Source organism: Myxocyprinus asiaticus, chromosome 38, assembly GCF_019703515.2.
Source record: "Myxocyprinus asiaticus isolate MX2 ecotype Aquarium Trade chromosome 38, UBuf_Myxa_2, whole genome shotgun sequence".
NCBI classification, from domain to species: Eukaryota; Metazoa; Chordata; class Actinopteri; order Cypriniformes; family Catostomidae; genus Myxocyprinus; species Myxocyprinus asiaticus.
Window position 1 is genome coordinate 15,414,603 of NC_059381.1, and position 17,353 is coordinate 15,431,955.

At 35.4% G+C, this 17,353-nt stretch overlaps 1 protein-coding gene across 3 annotated transcripts; it reads left to right on the forward strand.

Moving 5' to 3' along the window:
- Positions 1 to 4,938: 4,938 nt before the first annotated feature.
- On the forward strand, positions 4,939 to 12,502 carry LOC127428893 (probetacellulin-like). 3 transcript variants are annotated; one of them, XM_051677562.1, is made up of 7 exons: positions 4,939 to 5,083; positions 5,175 to 5,284; positions 5,809 to 5,913; positions 6,776 to 6,893; positions 7,019 to 7,165; positions 8,407 to 8,540; positions 11,297 to 12,502. In XM_051677562.1, exons 2-6 carry the CDS (start codon positions 5,251 to 5,253, stop codon positions 8,537 to 8,539), a joined length of 537 nt encoding a protein of 178 aa, XP_051533522.1. In that variant the 5' UTR covers positions 4,939 to 5,083; positions 5,175 to 5,250; the 3' UTR covers position 8,540; positions 11,297 to 12,502. The 3 variants fall into 3 exon arrangements, with proteins under 3 accessions (XP_051533522.1, XP_051533521.1, XP_051533519.1); XM_051677561.1 differs by having other exon boundaries at positions 4,939 to 5,284; positions 11,294 to 12,502; XM_051677559.1 differs by having other exon boundaries at positions 4,939 to 5,284.
- Positions 12,503 to 17,353: the final 4,851 nt, after the last annotated feature.

Below are 17,353 nucleotides of genomic sequence, written 5' to 3' on the forward strand. Positions count from 1 at the left end.
CAGTCAACAGATGGCAAGCATGCAATTTGTAAGCTAGAGACCCACTTCCAAGCAACTTCCTTTTTAAGGAACCTACTGTATAGTACCTATGTACTTATAAAGTACTTCCTATCCAGTTAATAAAGAAGAGCAATGTCAAGAGTATATTTTGTCATGGCGTGGTTAGTCTGTGTATTGTTGAAAAGTAAAGGCTGCTACTACTAATTGCTGTAATTGGATTGACATACTAACCAAGCAATGCATAAGTGTCCTTTAGATCCTTCTTGTTAATAAAGTCATCTCTGTTTTGATCAAGGTACATTTCTGTTTGAAGGCATTAGTCATGAATTTGCATAGATTGTATTGAACAAGGGGGTTTCTCAGAATGGCAAAGTCCTGTTGTAGATAGATCTGAATTTCCACTTCTTTGAACTCCTGAATTTGGGTCTGTGCATGTTATCACATTGAAGTACAGAAATGTTATTGCAGAAATCACATTTTAATTCTGGGTCGATAAACTTTAGTTTAAGGTCCCAAGTGCAGCACTAGCAAAACAAACACATCTTTGCTAAAAAAGGCAACAACTATTTTTAGTGGTATCCTTTAATTCTAAAAAATCATCTGATAAACATACCATATTCCTTTCATGATAATGCAGGAATCTAAATTTGTTAGACTATTTATACTTTATTAAAATGTGTGTGTCTACAGATCTACTAAGAGACTTATGCAGAGTGTATAATGCATCATAAGCGTTTTGCCACAAATCATATCTGGGTCATGGACGTGACACTCATTTTTTTGTCTAGATCTATTAAATTATTCAGTAATACATAAAATACTCTTCTATGATAAACAGGTTTTCAATTTCTGAGTTCAAAGTCATTTTAATATTTTTTCTGGGGCTTAAAGTTTAAAATGTAATGTGGTGAAACTATCCAGAGACAGTTAAATCAAATCTAAGTCTCATTAAATGCTGAAATTCTTCAAAAAATAAATAAAAAAAAATACAAAGTTGGCATGAGTAACGCAGTGATCTTTTATTAATATTTCTTAAAAACATAAGCAGTGAAACAATTGTGTTTTAAAATATACTTAATATTTGAAACACTGTTGTCCACCACATCAAAGTCAGCTGGTGTAGCCATTTTTTAATTTAAGTTGACAAAAACCATAAAACAGAGAGGACCTATTTACACCATCAAGACAAAAAAAATAATAATAATAATCTGATATTTTTATGAAAATGCACATTTTGTTCCGGCCATCAGGTTGTTATATTTGCACTCAAAAATGCATGATACTTGTAAAAAAAAAAAATAAAAAAAATAAAAAAAAAATAAAAAAAAAATAAAAGATTACTTTGAAAAATGTGTTTGAAAACTTTTTGATTAAGTTGTGTACACTCATGTATTGAAGGTGCAATGAAAGTATTTTAATAACTTTTACTTGATGGTTACACCATGACATTTTTAAAGTTATTAAATACGTCTTTTTATAGAAAATGCTATAAATGTATTTAAAAAAATTATGAAACCAATTTGGACACAGCGATTACATTTATGTGGGCCCAACTCCACAGGGGCGCCTGGGTTCAACTGTTTGGCCCACCCTGAGGGTCCTAAAGCCCACCCATACATCTGAGCTTGAGCCGGGCCTGAATGTAGATACGTTTTAAATGGCAAAATACTTTGCATAATATTGTGACATTTGTATTAATTTTATTTATAGATGGTCTAATTCGAAATGTATTGTAATAGAAAACTGTAAATGGAATTTACTCAATGCCAAATCTTTGACACAAACTGGACAAACAAATAACGCAGTGTTTTTCCCCCCCACCAGGCGGCGATGTTCACCTCTCAAATAATCCCCCCCCCCCCCTTACAGTTAGGTATAAAAGACAACATTCCTTTACATTAAGTAAACTTTTAAATGTTCTGAAATTTACCATATTTACAGTGATATTTACACACCGCTCTCATGGCTGAGTGCAGTGAAGCCCTGCGGTGTCAGTGCTAAGTTGGGCATGGCTGATGCTGAAGGGATCGTTGTTTGCTGTGGCCCACTGCTTGTAAGAGAGTGGGAGAGCAGACTCTGGCTGGCAGCCCCTGTCTGTCACACATCTTCTCCATCTCCAGTGAGAAATCCCACGGCCAGTGAACATAAGCCCACACTCCAACCATGTGGTTTGTCCACCAAGGCCTGCGGTACTCAGAACTCTCAGCTTCATTAAGAGGCGCCGTCTGGATGCATGAGGGGCCAAGTCAATATTGCAATGTCAGAGACTTTGCCTATACTGCCTCATAGTTAACAGAAATATTTAACATCTCCATACTAATTACCAAGTGCATTTCTGAAGTCTCTGTAGATGTTATTGATTTATACAACAGTTAATTCTGGTCCAGATCAGACGAGTGGCGTTTCTCAAGAGCACTGGGACGAATCTCTATAAATTCTATAAATTTTGTTCATCATTCATTTTGATTTCATTTACTGATACATTCAGTCACCATTTCTGGAGATTGCAAATTTATTCCAGTAGGTGGCAACATAATGAGTGTCTTTTATGTCATGAGTCATTCAATCATTGACTCAATTGATAATTTGAAAACAAACAAACAAACAAAAAAAAAAAAAAAAAAAAAAACCCACCAGAACAATGGATGTGAACGAGATAACGATTTGTTCAAAAACACTGACAAGTTCAAGACAGAGCATTAAGAGCAGTGTAGATACCGGAGTTGTACATGATGCTTTGGCTTCTTTTTGGAACTATTTTCGCTGGCGAAGAAATGCACAAACTAACTGGCCAAGTTTTGTCTGAAATGTACGCTTTTTTTATTATTATTTACTTCTCTCACGAAAATTAACCGTGATTACTACAGTCATGGGTACTGCAATATTACTGTACTAAACCATTACTATTTGGATAGTACAGTATTATATATGTAAAACCTGTTAATTGCTGTTGTTCTGTATATCAGCATGGCTGTGATTACCTTGCAAAAATTAACCATGGTTTTACTATAATATTATTGCCATAACCATGACTGTAGTAACCATGTTTTTTGGCGGAAAACATTGTTTTAATAAATTTACCATGGTTTTACTACAGTTATACTGTAGTATGTATCTATATAGTAACCATAGTTTTACTATAGTAATATTGTAATACTATTTGCTGGGTAGATTACTTCTGAATTGTAATCTGGTAGATTACAAACGACAGGACTAAAATTGTAGTCAGTAGCATAATATCTTGGATTGCAATTTTAAGGTAATCTAATCTGATTGGTTTTTGATTACTTTTGGATTACTTCTGACCTAATTCTTGTTTATTTGATATCATAAGCATTGGAGTAGGATAGGCTTGTGCCATTTTGACATCATGTTGCTTAAATGTATAAAATAAAATTTACATAAAAATATGAGAACTGATATGATTTTTTTTTTGTTTGTTTTTTTGTGCGTTTTACTCTAGTACGCTATTTGTTTCTGATTAAAAAAAAAGAAAAAAAAGGCAGTTTTGGCATTACAAAATCCATCCATGTTTAACAGATCAAACAAGTTATATTTGTGAATCTAAGACACAATAAATAAATAAATAAATAAACAGTCTCAAAATTTGTCACAACAGCAAATGAAGCCGAGTACAAAAACAATTTGTGAAACTAAAATGAACTGTATCGGTTCTGCATTTATGTGTGGATTACCACTCTTTAGCTAGTGGGCTAGTGGGCAAAAATTGAAAAAACACTAAAAGATTTACCGAATGTATTTAAAAATTAGAGGGATTAATAAATTAATGTGTAATCATTGTATTCCATAAAAAAGCAAATGTAATCTGATTATGAGTATTTAAAAATGTAATTTCATCTAATTACATGTACTTGATTTTTGTTATCTGATTATGTAATCCAGATTACATGTAATACTTTACTACCCAGCATTGACTATGACTGTAAACATGACTAATTGTGTGGTTCCTATTTTACCACAAAAATATGGTGCAGTAAGCGATTTTTTTATTTTTATGGAATGGTATGCTGAAAATGTTACTCCCTGTCCTGAAAGATATCACTGAAATAAGTGTCCTCCTGAGATATCTCACCTGTCTCTGTGACAGCGCTAGACTGTTAAAAAGCAAACAAAAATGTGACCGCGGGCGTTCTTCTGATTGATCAGCCAATCAGAAGACTCTGATGAGCTTTCTGCTTGTAAATCATTTCGCACGTTCTCACAGTGTAGTAGTAGGTACCGATATTTTAGCTCCTTGGCAGGTACAGCTGCAGACCAGAGATCTCCAAATGGAGCAACCCTCTTTTTGAGTAACTCCCGCCTCCATTTGGAGGTCTCCGGCCTGCAGCTATACCTACTGGAAAGATGCAGGTTTAATCATGTCATATTCAGATTCATTCAACAGTTGTGGCTGAGGAAGCTATTTTGCTATTGTTGTGTGTTTGACAACTGCGAGAAGGTGTCAGTCTCAAGTCTCAGTGTTATCTTTGGAAAGCGGTGTTTTGGAAAGAGTCTCGTGGAAGTTCCAGAAGGGCTCAAATCACTTACAACACCAAAGTTTAAACTATGGTTACTGTAATAAACCCATGGTTATTTTTCGAAAGGCCAGGCCGCATTACTCTTGCACATGCGATACTGTTTAAGTAATATAATCTAAGAACTTTTTGAATTTTTTCTTCTTCCTTCCCCCCTCACACTTTTTCTTTTTTTGCATTAATAAGATGGGTTTTAGTGCATTTGTCCACTTCAAGATTACATAATGACTAAGTAATACATGATTCAGCATTCAATAGAAGTCTTGGTTTCATGAGACATAAACAAACTCTCTCTCTCTCTCTCTCTCTCTCTCTCTCTCTCTCTCTCTCTCTCTCTCTCTCTCTCTCCGAAATTCGTTTTTGAGTGCTACATTTGCAGTCACTGTATACACACAGGGCGACATTTCTTTGACTCTAAACTAAGCAAATGCCGAAGTAAAGGTTCAGTCACAGATACAGGGCGGAGAAGCGCATTGGTGCCTCCCACACACGGTTCAATAATCGCTGGACAGCAAGACTGTGTTCTCTGAACTTGAGGAAACTTGAAGGTAAACTTTTGGAAGACTACAAAAAAAGTTGTTAGTACCTCAATGTAATCGCTCAATGTCGACATAATCGATCTAAAATGAACTACCCCAGTACGTCAGGACGTCGGAATCTGAAAGGTTGTCACGGGGAATGAACTCTTTCATTTGACACGAGACGCGAATTCCAAATGGACTGCAGGCTTTTATTGGGAATAATCACAGGTAAGATTCACCATTAATTGTATTGGTTGGAAAAAACCATTTGTAAGTGGCTGTCATGTCAAGTGCTAGTGTATTGTTGAGATCCGGGTTATGTCCTGCAAAGCAGCTATAGATCACTTGTCAACGCGCCTCCTTTGACATTTCCATTTTATGGCACTGCAGATTGGATGAAGCTTCCGAAGTACCAGTTTGCCAGCTTTACGTTCTCTTTATTTACATTACATGACATCAAGAGCGGCTGTGTCTTTACTTTACTTTACTTTAGTGCCAGACTTTTTGATAGTACTATGAAAGTTTCTATTTTTAGCAATGGAAGCTATTTAGCCCATTAGAAGACCTTCTATGGGTTAATAATGGAGGTGGGGATTTTAAAAGGAGCCCCTAATCAAAGGTCACTACTATCTATAATACTGAATGTATTACCTCTGCATTGAATCCTAGATAGAATTCTAAGACCAAAGTTGTAGATTTGTTTCCGAGACATGCATGGTTCCACCTGTAATGTGTTTGTTCTATGCCCTCAGCTGTTGCCATATGCAAATACACCCAGGCTGAATGGAATACCACAACTGCACCGGCAAAAAGGATTGTGTCTTGCGATCCCCATAACAACAGAAGCAACTGCACAGGTAAATAACATTGGCACACCATACCTGTTTTTGTTGAACGAACAAGCCCAGCCTGCATCATTTTCAGTATGCTGTGCTTTCAGGATGCCAGCTCATACAGAAAACTTTTTTCGAAGCTTTGGTGGGGCTTTACTATAACTGACATTGGGTTTCTCTCACTTCCAGCGAAGATATGAGATGCAACACTGTGTTTGCCCCTGCTGCTGTGTTGTGAAAAATGGGTTTCCCCTTGGCATGACATTCAAGTACAGTATTAAAATCCAGGCCATGTACTAAAGAGATAGTACATTGAATTAAAGGATTATATTAATGGCATGCAAAAAGTTTCATTGGTGTGGTCTGGTTGCATTTGCTTAACATGCATCTATAGGAATATATTATTGTGCATTCCATGGTAGAGTTGATGAAAAATGGACTGTTAGAATAATTGAGCTTCTTAGTCCCATAACCTTTTTTTTTTTTCAAGTTTAGCATCTCTATATAGCAGTAATCCACTCTGATTGAAGTGAGGTCAAGTTACATGTAGCCAGAGGTAGTAATTAGATTCTTTCCCATTCATCTTTTAGTTCATTCCAAAGTCAGAGCTCAGGTTTCAAGAGGTCTGTGGTTATAGACCGGTCTTGTTTCAATCCTTTGAACTGAGTTTGGCCTTTACAGTTAGCTTCTATATTGGCACAAAAGATATGGTAAAAGAGTAAAAAGACAATAGTGTGATAATCTGTACCGCTGTTTCACCATGGTTACGTTTGTATTGTTACCCTGAGTATTTTACTCGCCTGTTTTAGTGTGTTGTTTATGTGTGTGTAGTTGATTATGTTTTTCTGAATCATAAACGTATTATTGTCACTTTAAATCTGGACAGATTCAAACGATGACCACAGGTGGAATGGACACTTCTCTAAGTGTCCAAAAGAATACAAGCATTTCTGCATTAATGGTGCTTGTCGTTTTGTGAAGGAGCAGAACACTCCTTCCTGCAGGTGAGACTTTGATCAGCTGTGGAGGACCTGCCCATCTCTCAAAAAATCAGAGCTCAGAAAAATGATGCATTGAACAAAACACTCTGTGATGATGATTCTTTCTCTTTTGTTTTACTTTTACACAGATGTGAAAATGGATTTATTGGCTCCAGGTGTGAATATTCTGATATAAGTTTCCTTGTAGGGGAAAGAAAGAAAATAGTCATCATATGTGTAATCACAGGATTAGTGTTTCTGATTCTGCTCATTGTCTTCATATGCATCTGTACACAGTAAGTGATGTATAACAATCTTTTATACTAAAATCTTTTATACTTGAACTGCTTGTTCAATTTACTTTTAAACTAAATTAAAACTAAAGCAACACAATTCTAGAACATTTAGTCACAACTTGATTTCATTGTGTTCTATACATTTAAATTTGTAAATTTGTAGTTTACTTTGTCAATTTGAGTTGGGACTACATGAATAGTTTTTGTGGTGTTAATGTAGCATTGATTAAACTTTGCAGTGGATTTCCATTAAATTAAGTGTTGGTTTATGTGGTTTTGTGCAAGATGAATATAAAGGGGGATACTGGTTAGTGTTAAGTCTTTTGTTATGTTGAGATTTAGAAGATTTTTTGTTTTGTTGGAGATTTGGGGGTTACCATTATGGTGAAGAGTGGAGCTTGAGCATAACAATGAGGACAGATAGAGGTTGCACATGAAAATGATTGCTGGTCTCGTTGAGCAATTGTGCTAACCATAGCATAGTTACCAAACTACACTCTGTTGCGCATCCAACCAGCATGTATGTAGCATGCTAACATTCATTTTCACTAAAGGAAATAAAAGAGATTTATTTGAGTTAAATTGATGCGACATTGGGTTTACCCAATTCAGCTGGGTTCTTTCTACACAAAGTGTTTGTGTTGAGGTTACATAGTAATTTTAAGTTAAGAAAACTCATTTCAAACACATGGAACCACTGTCCAAGATTGAATCAAGTTCAGCCAAAGAGCTTTTTTTTTTTAAGTGTACAGTAAATGTACTTTGCCTTCATAGTAATGTTTAGACTCAAGTTTAAATTTGTTGGTCTTCTGTTCAGTGTTTTTTAAGGCAATGTTCACCCAAAAATGAAAATTCTGTCTCATTTACTCACCCTCATGTTGTTCCAAACCTGTATGACTCTCTTTCTTGCGTGGAATACAAAAGGAGCGATTTATAGAACAATTTCTAGGCTGTTTTTGTCCATGCAATGAATGTGAACAGTGACCACATCTGTCCCTGGTCCCAATCCACTTTCATTGTATGGAAAAGAGCAGCTTGGACATTCTGCTTGATAACTCCTTTTGGGGTCAAAGCAAGAAAGAAAGTCATACAGGTGTGGACTTCAACGAATGAGGATGAGTAAATGATGTCCACATTTTCATTTTTGGATAAACTATACCTTTAAACTTCAATGTCACAAGTTCTTTCCCTTAATGATTAAAGTATCATTTTAAAGGTTTTCATTCTGTTTCTGTTCACAGAAAACGATATAAACCATGTAGAAAGAAGAGAAGAAAAAAGGAAACAAGAGCTGAAGTTGAGAAGCTCAGTTCACTTACTGCAAATGAATCTTTAACTGGTCCTGTTGACACATCCATCACAAATGCTGTTTGAAGTAAGTACTGCATATATTAAGCATCTGTTTGCCAAAATTGTTATGTCTTCTTTCAGTTCACACTAACCAAATGGAAAATCTTACAATGGAAAACTAGTGCTTTGTTTCTTTATTAAACAAAATATTAATCTCTCATTGCCAAATTCCTTTGTAAGTCGGTTTGGATAAAAGTGCCTGCTAAATGAATGACTGTAAATGTGCTACACATTGTCATACTGCCATATTCAACTCAAGCATTCCATTACTTTATCCAAGGCTAAATTTTAAAATTAAATTAGTTGACAATTCTGTCATTATTTACTCGTGGCTTTGTCATTTAGTTTTCAGAATGTTCGATTTGTGGCTCAAAAAATGAGAAAAGCAGCATAAAAATTCTCATAAAATTAATTGTCTATTCATGCGCTTTATTTCAGGTCTTCTAATGCCACGTGATCATTTTGTATGAGGAACAGATCTATTTATAAGTTTTGAGCCCTATTTTTAGAGAGCTAGCATTAAGCGCAATGCTATGCCATGCCATAAATCATAAGCACAAAGTCAGTGGGCATGGCCATGAAGTTTTGGTATTTTCGTACAAGCATGTGCTAAGTCTAGGGGTAAGTGGGTTTGGCAAAATTGCGTGTGCAAATTGCTAATCAGGTCAAGTGCAATTTAATTTGGAGGTTCTTCTCTGGTTATTGCAGCATCTGTGTCCTATTATATATATGTTATATTATTCCCTCAAGCACCAGCAATATAAACAAAGACAGCACATTCATAAGAAGTTGGTAGTGTAAATGGACTGGATGCAATGAATTAAAACAATAGAACCGGTCAATGTTGAAAAAAGTAATTCATGTATTGAAAAATGAAAAAATTAAACCAAAAATATTTCTTAATTCAAATTACACTTCAAACTAAATTTAAAAATAACAAAGTGGTCAAAAAAATCATAGCTAATCCAAAATGTTTCTCTCTCCAACTTCTGCCCCTTCTGCAGTGACTTCAAAATAGGTGGAAAAATATCAATACAAATTAAATCATAAATACAACTGTAAATATAAACATAATAATAATAATAATAATTGAAAAGTAAACCATGACCTAAAGATAGTTTAACATAAATCTTAACATAAGTATTTGGTTCATAAAACGGCAGCAACAGTGATTGTCATGGACATAATTTGATGGTCCATTATATTTTCAGAGATTGGACATGGACTTTATTACCACCTGCTGGTGGAATTTTCAATCTGCAAACGTAGGAACTGGATTTGGACTTTGCGCTGTGATAAGGTGTGCTTTTAAAACGTCTTAGCGCAATGACCTATTTCTCAGGAAAATAGCAAATTGTGCTTTGTGCCACTTCATTGACATACAATACACCCACAGTTTACGCGCATACACCCACAGATAGCACAAACACTCCACCCGTAAGACGGACCTCATGGTCACTGTGAGTAGCATTGCGCTTTGAGCCCTGTATTTAATAATCAGCTTTCCTACCCATTGTAACAGTCAGATCCCGACTCATTCATTTAACATTTTAAAAAATTGCTGCCTCAAGAAACATTGCAACAGCTTTGACGTCAGTAATTTGTTTTTTGCCAATTGTGACATTTTAATATTTGGATGTATATTTTTATATTTTCAGCAATTAAAACTAGCTAATGTTTGGTTTCAGAAGACTTTAAATGCAGCATGAGTCGTTTGGAATACTTTTTATAATGTGTTTGCTGTTATTTTTTGGAATCAATTATTGTAACTCTACTTGTATCTGCTTATTATGTATTTTATGTTGTTGATAAATGGTTAGGCTTAGGAATGAGATTGGGTTAGGGGATCTAAAATACTGATATTATAGGGTAAGATGACTAATGCATTTCTAAGTATAATAAAACATTGTGGTTAAACACGCAATAATATTCGAAGATTGCAGAGTGTGAGGGACTCGACATGAAGGCGAAGGTAGAATCCATATGCAGGAAGTTTATTAAACACAGCAAACAAATCCAAAACACAGGGCAGAGACGTAATCGTTGAAGCAGGCAAAGAAGTCGTTATCAAGTAATCAGTCCAACCAGGCAAACAGAGCAAAACAGTAATCCAAAAATCAGTAATCCAATAAAGCAGGCACAATGGTCATAACAAGAAGGCAATGGAACAGGTAATGGGAAAAACGCTTGGTAAGGCAGTGAAATCCAGCCTAAATGAATACCAGCCTCATTCGTTACACCGAGCCTGTGACAGAATCTTCCAAACTGAGGAGAGACATGGTGTATGAAAAATGTCACCAACACCTCACTTATGAGACTGCCCTCGAAGTTTAAATTTAAGTGATCTTTGAATCAGGACACATCCATCATTTGTGGAGCACTCAAGCTCTGGAGATTCACCTATAAAAACTACATGATGTAATATTTCTACACCATGCAACTGGTCATTCTAGTTCAACCTAAAAGCACCAGAGCAAGCCACTCTAGCTCTAAAATATGGTATGGAAGCAAGAAAAAAAGTGAAATTTTTGATTGTCCTTCATTTTGACACTGTTGGTTGTCAGTCCAACAATGCTTAGCGCCAAAAATATAGTGCTGCACCTCACTTTTAGGAATGAATAGAGTAACACCACAGACTTCCTGTCAACAAATGACATTTTAGATCAAATACAGTAGGTTTGTAGGAAATTTAGCTGATTTGGTTCTGAATTTTTTTTATTATTAAAGACCAAGGTATGCAAAGAAATGGGTGTCATAGTCTTATTTGTTTCTGTGAAGCAGTGAAGAGCACCTGCCGGGTTGGTGATAGCATGATTATGGTGTGAAAATGGAGAGCTGTTCTGGATAGTGATGAAAGCAGTGCTTTACCGTAATCCGGAATGGACTTTAAATGGACTTGGGAGATGTGGCATGTCAGACGACAACCTTTGCCATTCAGTCTGCTAATGTTTTCCACATTCTTCATGAAGCAACTGCCTTGCTGGTTAAAAAAACTTTTGAGAAAAGAAGGTATGTTTCTTCAGTATGGATGTAATGAGTGGGCTATATGCTTCATAACTGAAATGTATGACCAGCTAGTGTGCAATATTCTGAATGTAAACAAAGCCCAGCACCATCCGTGCTGGTTAATATGCTGTAAAGGCCTTTTTTATTTCTATTTCATATGAAGCACAGAATGTTGAAAATTGTATACTGGGATTTATACATGCTTTTGTATTATTATGAACAATAATAAAGTTATAAATGCATAGTTACTGTGCCCTCTATAAGTATTGGGAGAGTAAAGACAAAATGGGTCTTTTTGCTGTACACTCAAGGCATGTGTAAATATGATTAAAAGATGAATCAAAAATACAGAATGTCACCTTTATTTCTGAATGTTTCAACATGTTTTACAGCACTTTTAGAATTCCATCCCCCCATTTAATGTGAGCATACAGAGCATTCAGGAAGTATTCAGACCCCTTCATTCATTCTGTACTTTTGCCTCATCTTTTAATCATATTTACAGATGCCTTAAGTGTACAGCAAAAAGAGCAATTGATCTTTACAGTCCCAGTACTTATGAAGGGCACTGTATATTTACAACTTTCTGAAAGTAGCTCTCCTGACGTTGTGACTTTGCTGAAACCTCCTTGGTTGTATGGTGGTTACCTTAAATTTATCATAGCTTGATAGCCATGTTTTTGTGTTAAAAGATTAGTCCAATTTGTAATTCTAAGGACCAAAATATAAAATCTAATTACCAATTGCTTTGATTTATTTATTGGTTGAATATATACATACAGAATATTTTTCATTTTGTTTGTTGTGTTAAAAGAGTATATTGTGCTGAAAGTTTTACGTTGTGGAAGAAATGTCACAATTAATGTGACTGTTGTCATAATGTAATAAAGTATTAGCCATAATGGATAGAAAATAGAAAACGTTTGTTTGGTCAAGTGAACAACAAAAACTAAATATATATATATATATATATATATATATATATATATATATATATATATATATATATATTGATGATAGATTTTTTTATTTTATTTTATTTTTTTATCTGTTATCAAAGTTGAGAAAACCTATATGTATTTTGTTATTTTGTAAAGTCTTTATTTGCTAATGGTGCAGTTTGCTTTGAAAAAAAAAAGTGAAGTTAGATATTTGTTACAGGTGCTATTCAGATTTGATCCCTTTCATTGTAAACACTAATACTATTTGAGATTCGCTTCAAATGCAAAGTTGTATTTACATCTCAACATACATAAAATGCTTTCATTAAATCATGAATGTCAGTTTTTTTTTTTTTTTAAACTGTAAGTGTTACATAAGAGTTTATTTTTAAGTAGGCCTCTACAGGGGTTATTAGCATTAGTTAAGTAATGCATGTTTGTGGTATGTCAAATCATTCCATTATCTTCTGTAAAAGGTGAATGTTTCTTTGTGGGATTATTTAACCTTTACCATGATAGATAAAGCTTTGAAGAGCCGCCTTGTTTTAAGAACATTTATTACTCATAAGTTGTCAAAGCCTCAGTGTGTGCTGATGCCAACTGGCCAGACCTCGTGTTTCAGCCATAAATAGCTTTCCTTGGCCTGATGTCAGTGATTGAAGAACGACAGGAATCCTGCACCTCACTTGGTGGAATTTTGTGAGGCAGATGTTTGTCCATGCTATTTATTAGAGGTGTGTTAAATGTTTCATCGGAACATCACTTAACTAGACAAGTGTATGCTATGATATCAAGCTTGCTTTTCAAGCAGAGGCAACAGAGATAAAGATTGTATAGGCATTTTCTGCCACGATATGTAAATGCTGAGATATATTAGATCATGTGAGAGAATTAAGATAGGATAGGTCTCAGAGAATTTAATAGGTAACCGATATAACACACTTTCAACTAAAGGGTTTCACAAGGGTGTCCCTCTGATCTTCCCACTGATCTCAATTTCTGGTTAAAAAATAAATTAAACAATATCTGCCTAAATCTATATACCGTAAGCATGTTAAAGGACTAGTTCACCCAAAACCCCTCAAAGTTGCACTTTGGGAGCCACTGGGTAAAGATTTAGGTAATTTATAATTACCACGGTCAAAGTGAATGCCCCAAAAGATTAACTGTTTATCAGCTTTATTATTGTACTCTAAAGGAGATATTGGGCATAATGAAAGCCTCAATCACCATTCACAGAAAAAAATATGCAATGAAAGTGAATGGTGACCGAGTCCCTAACATTCTGCTAAACATCTCCGTGTGTTCCAGTGGAAGAAAGTAAGTCATATGGGTTTGGAACAACATGAGTGTGAGTAAATGATGACAGCATTTTTCATTTTTGGATGAACTATCTATATAAGCACCTCAGTATGTGGTATGGGACATAGTTCTGCAATGCCAATCGTTTGAAATAAACTTTAAAGAGGACATACTGCCATCTGCAGTACAACATGAGAAGTCCTTGTTCCTCACTAGTCAATGGGCATTTTTTAGGCAGTCAGCATTACACTGCAAATATTAGGTTGACAAACAATCTGCATTTTTGAATATTCGCCCTGGCTATTATAAAGCACGTAAACTTTTTAAATGTATATAAAAAACTGATAAACAATTTTCCTGTTCTTTTGTTTGTCCCTAGTCCCTTTCCACAGTGTGATTTCCAGGGTAACAAATCGTCTCTATCGCACAGTTGTCTTTCTCATCTGGACCTGGTACAATGGTGCCATCCTTTTGCACACATCATTAACACTTATGTAATAATGCAACAGCTGTGAATCCATCTTTCCATCTGTTTTTTTTTTTTTTTTTTTTGTTAGAGAGAGAGTTTGACCAGAGTGCAACACAAGCCTCAGATTGCTTTTATAGCAGGTGGCTTTGAGTAATTGACCATGCTTTGACCCAGAGTTCAGAGCTTTGACAGATCTCCGGTGCATTTGGCAGCATCTATTGTGTGGTTTAAACCTGATTCATTATATTTTTCTCAATGTCTTCTGAACTAAGGTTGACATGGTCTTAAAGTTGATTGATGTTGCATTTCTGTTTAAGCTCATAGTGTGTAAGATATAGTTATATGGAAATGAATGGCAGCATGACTTGTTTCTCCCTCATTATATAAGGGCAGAGATAGACCTGCATCCTGCTAGAGGCCATTCACTATGATCACAGATGATCATTATAGTAATGATGGGGTAAATAAAAAATGTACTTCTCTCAAGGTTATTTCAGATGTGGTTGCGGTGCTGTTTTCAGGCAATGATGTGAAACGGTTCTAAATGTAGCATGCAACTAAAATGTGTGTTGCATGGTTGATTGAAAAACAAAGTTGTCTGAGGTGATAAAAATGAGAAATCTTTTAAAAATCTAGTTTAAAACACACGTGTCAAGTTCGTAGAAGTGTAATCTTTGTCCAATTTGGTTTCATATATTTTTGAAAAACATTTATAGCATTTTCTACAAAAAACTGAAAATGCCATGTGGCGCAACCGTTGAGTATACTTTCCTTGCACCCGGAATACATGAGTGTACACAACTTGATCATTAATTTCTAAAATGTTTTAAACATATTTTTCAAGATAAAGCATGTTTTTGAGTCAAGAATTTCAAGAGGTTTTCTCAGGTTTACTCCAGTATGCCTTTTCATAGAAATGTCAAAATATGGGATTTTTTTAAATGTCACACAGAGGTAATGTACCTCCGTGAAGTTGGCACCCCATATAATTAAATCATTACCAGATCTATACCATTAGTTTGTGCTGCGTTTGTGCCGCAAAAATTAACGTTTGTGCTGGTTCGGTGTTTGAGTAATTATACATTATTTTTTTGGCTGTGTGACATCACTTTCCGCCCCATGTGGTCCAAATCACTCCAAACCGGTGCCGTTCGTTTGTGCTCAATTTGTGCAGTTAAAAGAAACACTGTAACTATTTCCCTTCCTTACATATCCACCTTATTTTTCAGCTAAACTAGGGCACCGCCATTATCAACCTTGAATGTGGACCACTTCCGGTATCAGCCACTTCCAGCTATTTTAGCTATACAGAAATACTACATTGTGCTGCTTTATATTACAGGCTGTCAATATATGTCGTCATATTGTTATCATTAATTATTATTTTCATAAACTCATTGGTTTTGAACGCGTATAGTTTTATCGTATTTTGCCGTCATTTTATCACACTGTTGCACAGGTAGAATGAATGAGAGATCAGGCGCTGACATGCCTCCACAAACTTTACACAACCAGCAGAGAGCAGAAAGTCGCTGGGCAAATGTTGCTTTAACTTTCTTGTTTCATCTTGGCAAATTAATAAACGCATTTTACTCTCCGTTCATGTCAGAGAGCATTCTCCCTTTTTTAGAAGTGTATAGTAAACAGACACGCAGATCAGGCATTCAGCATGGCTTATGAAACATCGCCTTTGGAAATAAACAAATAAAGGCATCTTTGGAGGTTATGCAGGTACATATAAATGGAGGTTTACATGGAGACAAGAAAGACTGCATCATCATGATCTCGGTAAAGAAGCAGATTTTATTACCGTCTCTTCAATACAACACACAGCAACAAGTGTACTTGTATTTTACTATAAATGCTGAAGGTAGAAAATGATCTGACATTAGGCCAACATTCTGCTGTATATCCTGTGGTTGTGTGATAGTTTATAAACTATCACTAAATTCTGGTAATTCTGGTAATATCTCAAACACCAAACCAGCACAAATGTTAATTTTTGCGGCACAAACGAATGGTATAGATTTGGTAATGATTTAGCTATATGGGGTGCCAACTTCACGGTGGTTCTTGAGGCTTAAATTGGTTCTCTCTGGTTTTTATTTTTGTCACATAACAACAAAATGGCAACCAACAAGTTGGTTACACTTTGATTTGGTGGACAAAAGTGTCAAACATGCAGACAATTGGCTTTGGATGGGTATTTATTTACTTTTTATAATATAGTTATTTTCTGTTTTGTTTTAGCCAGTTATATGAATTAGCAGGAAATAATTTCCCCAAATTAAGATATGTTGGAAAATTTAAGTGAAAATGTTCCAAGAAACACTTTTGTTATAATGCAATCAACCAAATTCAAGTAGCAACAAATGGAAACTTTTTAGAAGAAAAAATAAATACAAATAAAAGATTTACGATAACCTAGTTGCATAAGTGTGCACACCCCTCAGCTAATATTTGGTTGAAGCACCTTTTGCTTTTAATACAGCAGCATGTCTTTTTGAATAGGACATCTCGATTTGTCCATTTTTTCCCACTCTTCTTTGCAAAAAAAGCTCCAGATCGATACAATTGTTAGGGGATCTCCTGTACACAGCCCTCTTCAAGTCATTCCACAAGTTTTCATTTGGATTTAGGTCTGGGCTCTGACTGGGCCATTCCAAAACCTTGATTTACTTGTTCTGAAGCCATTCCTTTGTTGACTTAAGATTGTGTTTGAGGTCATTATCGTGCTGAAAGATTACAGTCTTTCTAATGGAGGCCTGCAGGTTTTGTGCCAAAATGGACTGGTATTTGGCACCATCCATGATTCCTTCCATCTTGACCAGTGCCCCAGTCCCAGCTTAAGAGAAGCAGCCCCATAGCATGATGCTTCCACCACCATGCTTCACCATATGTATGGTGTTGTTTGGGTGATGAGCATTCTTTTTTATTTATTTGTTTTTTTTTTTGCATCAAACATACAATTTCAAATTATGGCCAAAAAGTTTTGTCTTGATTTCATCAGACCATAACAAATTTTGCTATATGGTTTTGGGTAATTGATATACTGTATGTTTTGGCAAAATTTGTGAGTAATTTTGTCTTGCCACCCTACCTCATAGCCCAGACAAATAT

Coding starts and splice junctions, on each gene's coding strand:
- LOC127428893 (XM_051677561.1), top strand. CDS start 5,251: ATGGACTGCAGGCTTTTATTGGGAATAATCACAG. Junction 6,894..7,018: donor CAGAACACTCCTTCCTGCAG/GTGAGACTTTGA, acceptor ACTTTTACACAG/ATGTGAAAATGGATTTATTG. Junction 7,166..8,406: donor TTCATATGCATCTGTACACA/GTAAGTGATGTA, acceptor TTCTGTTCACAG/AAAACGATATAAACCATGTA.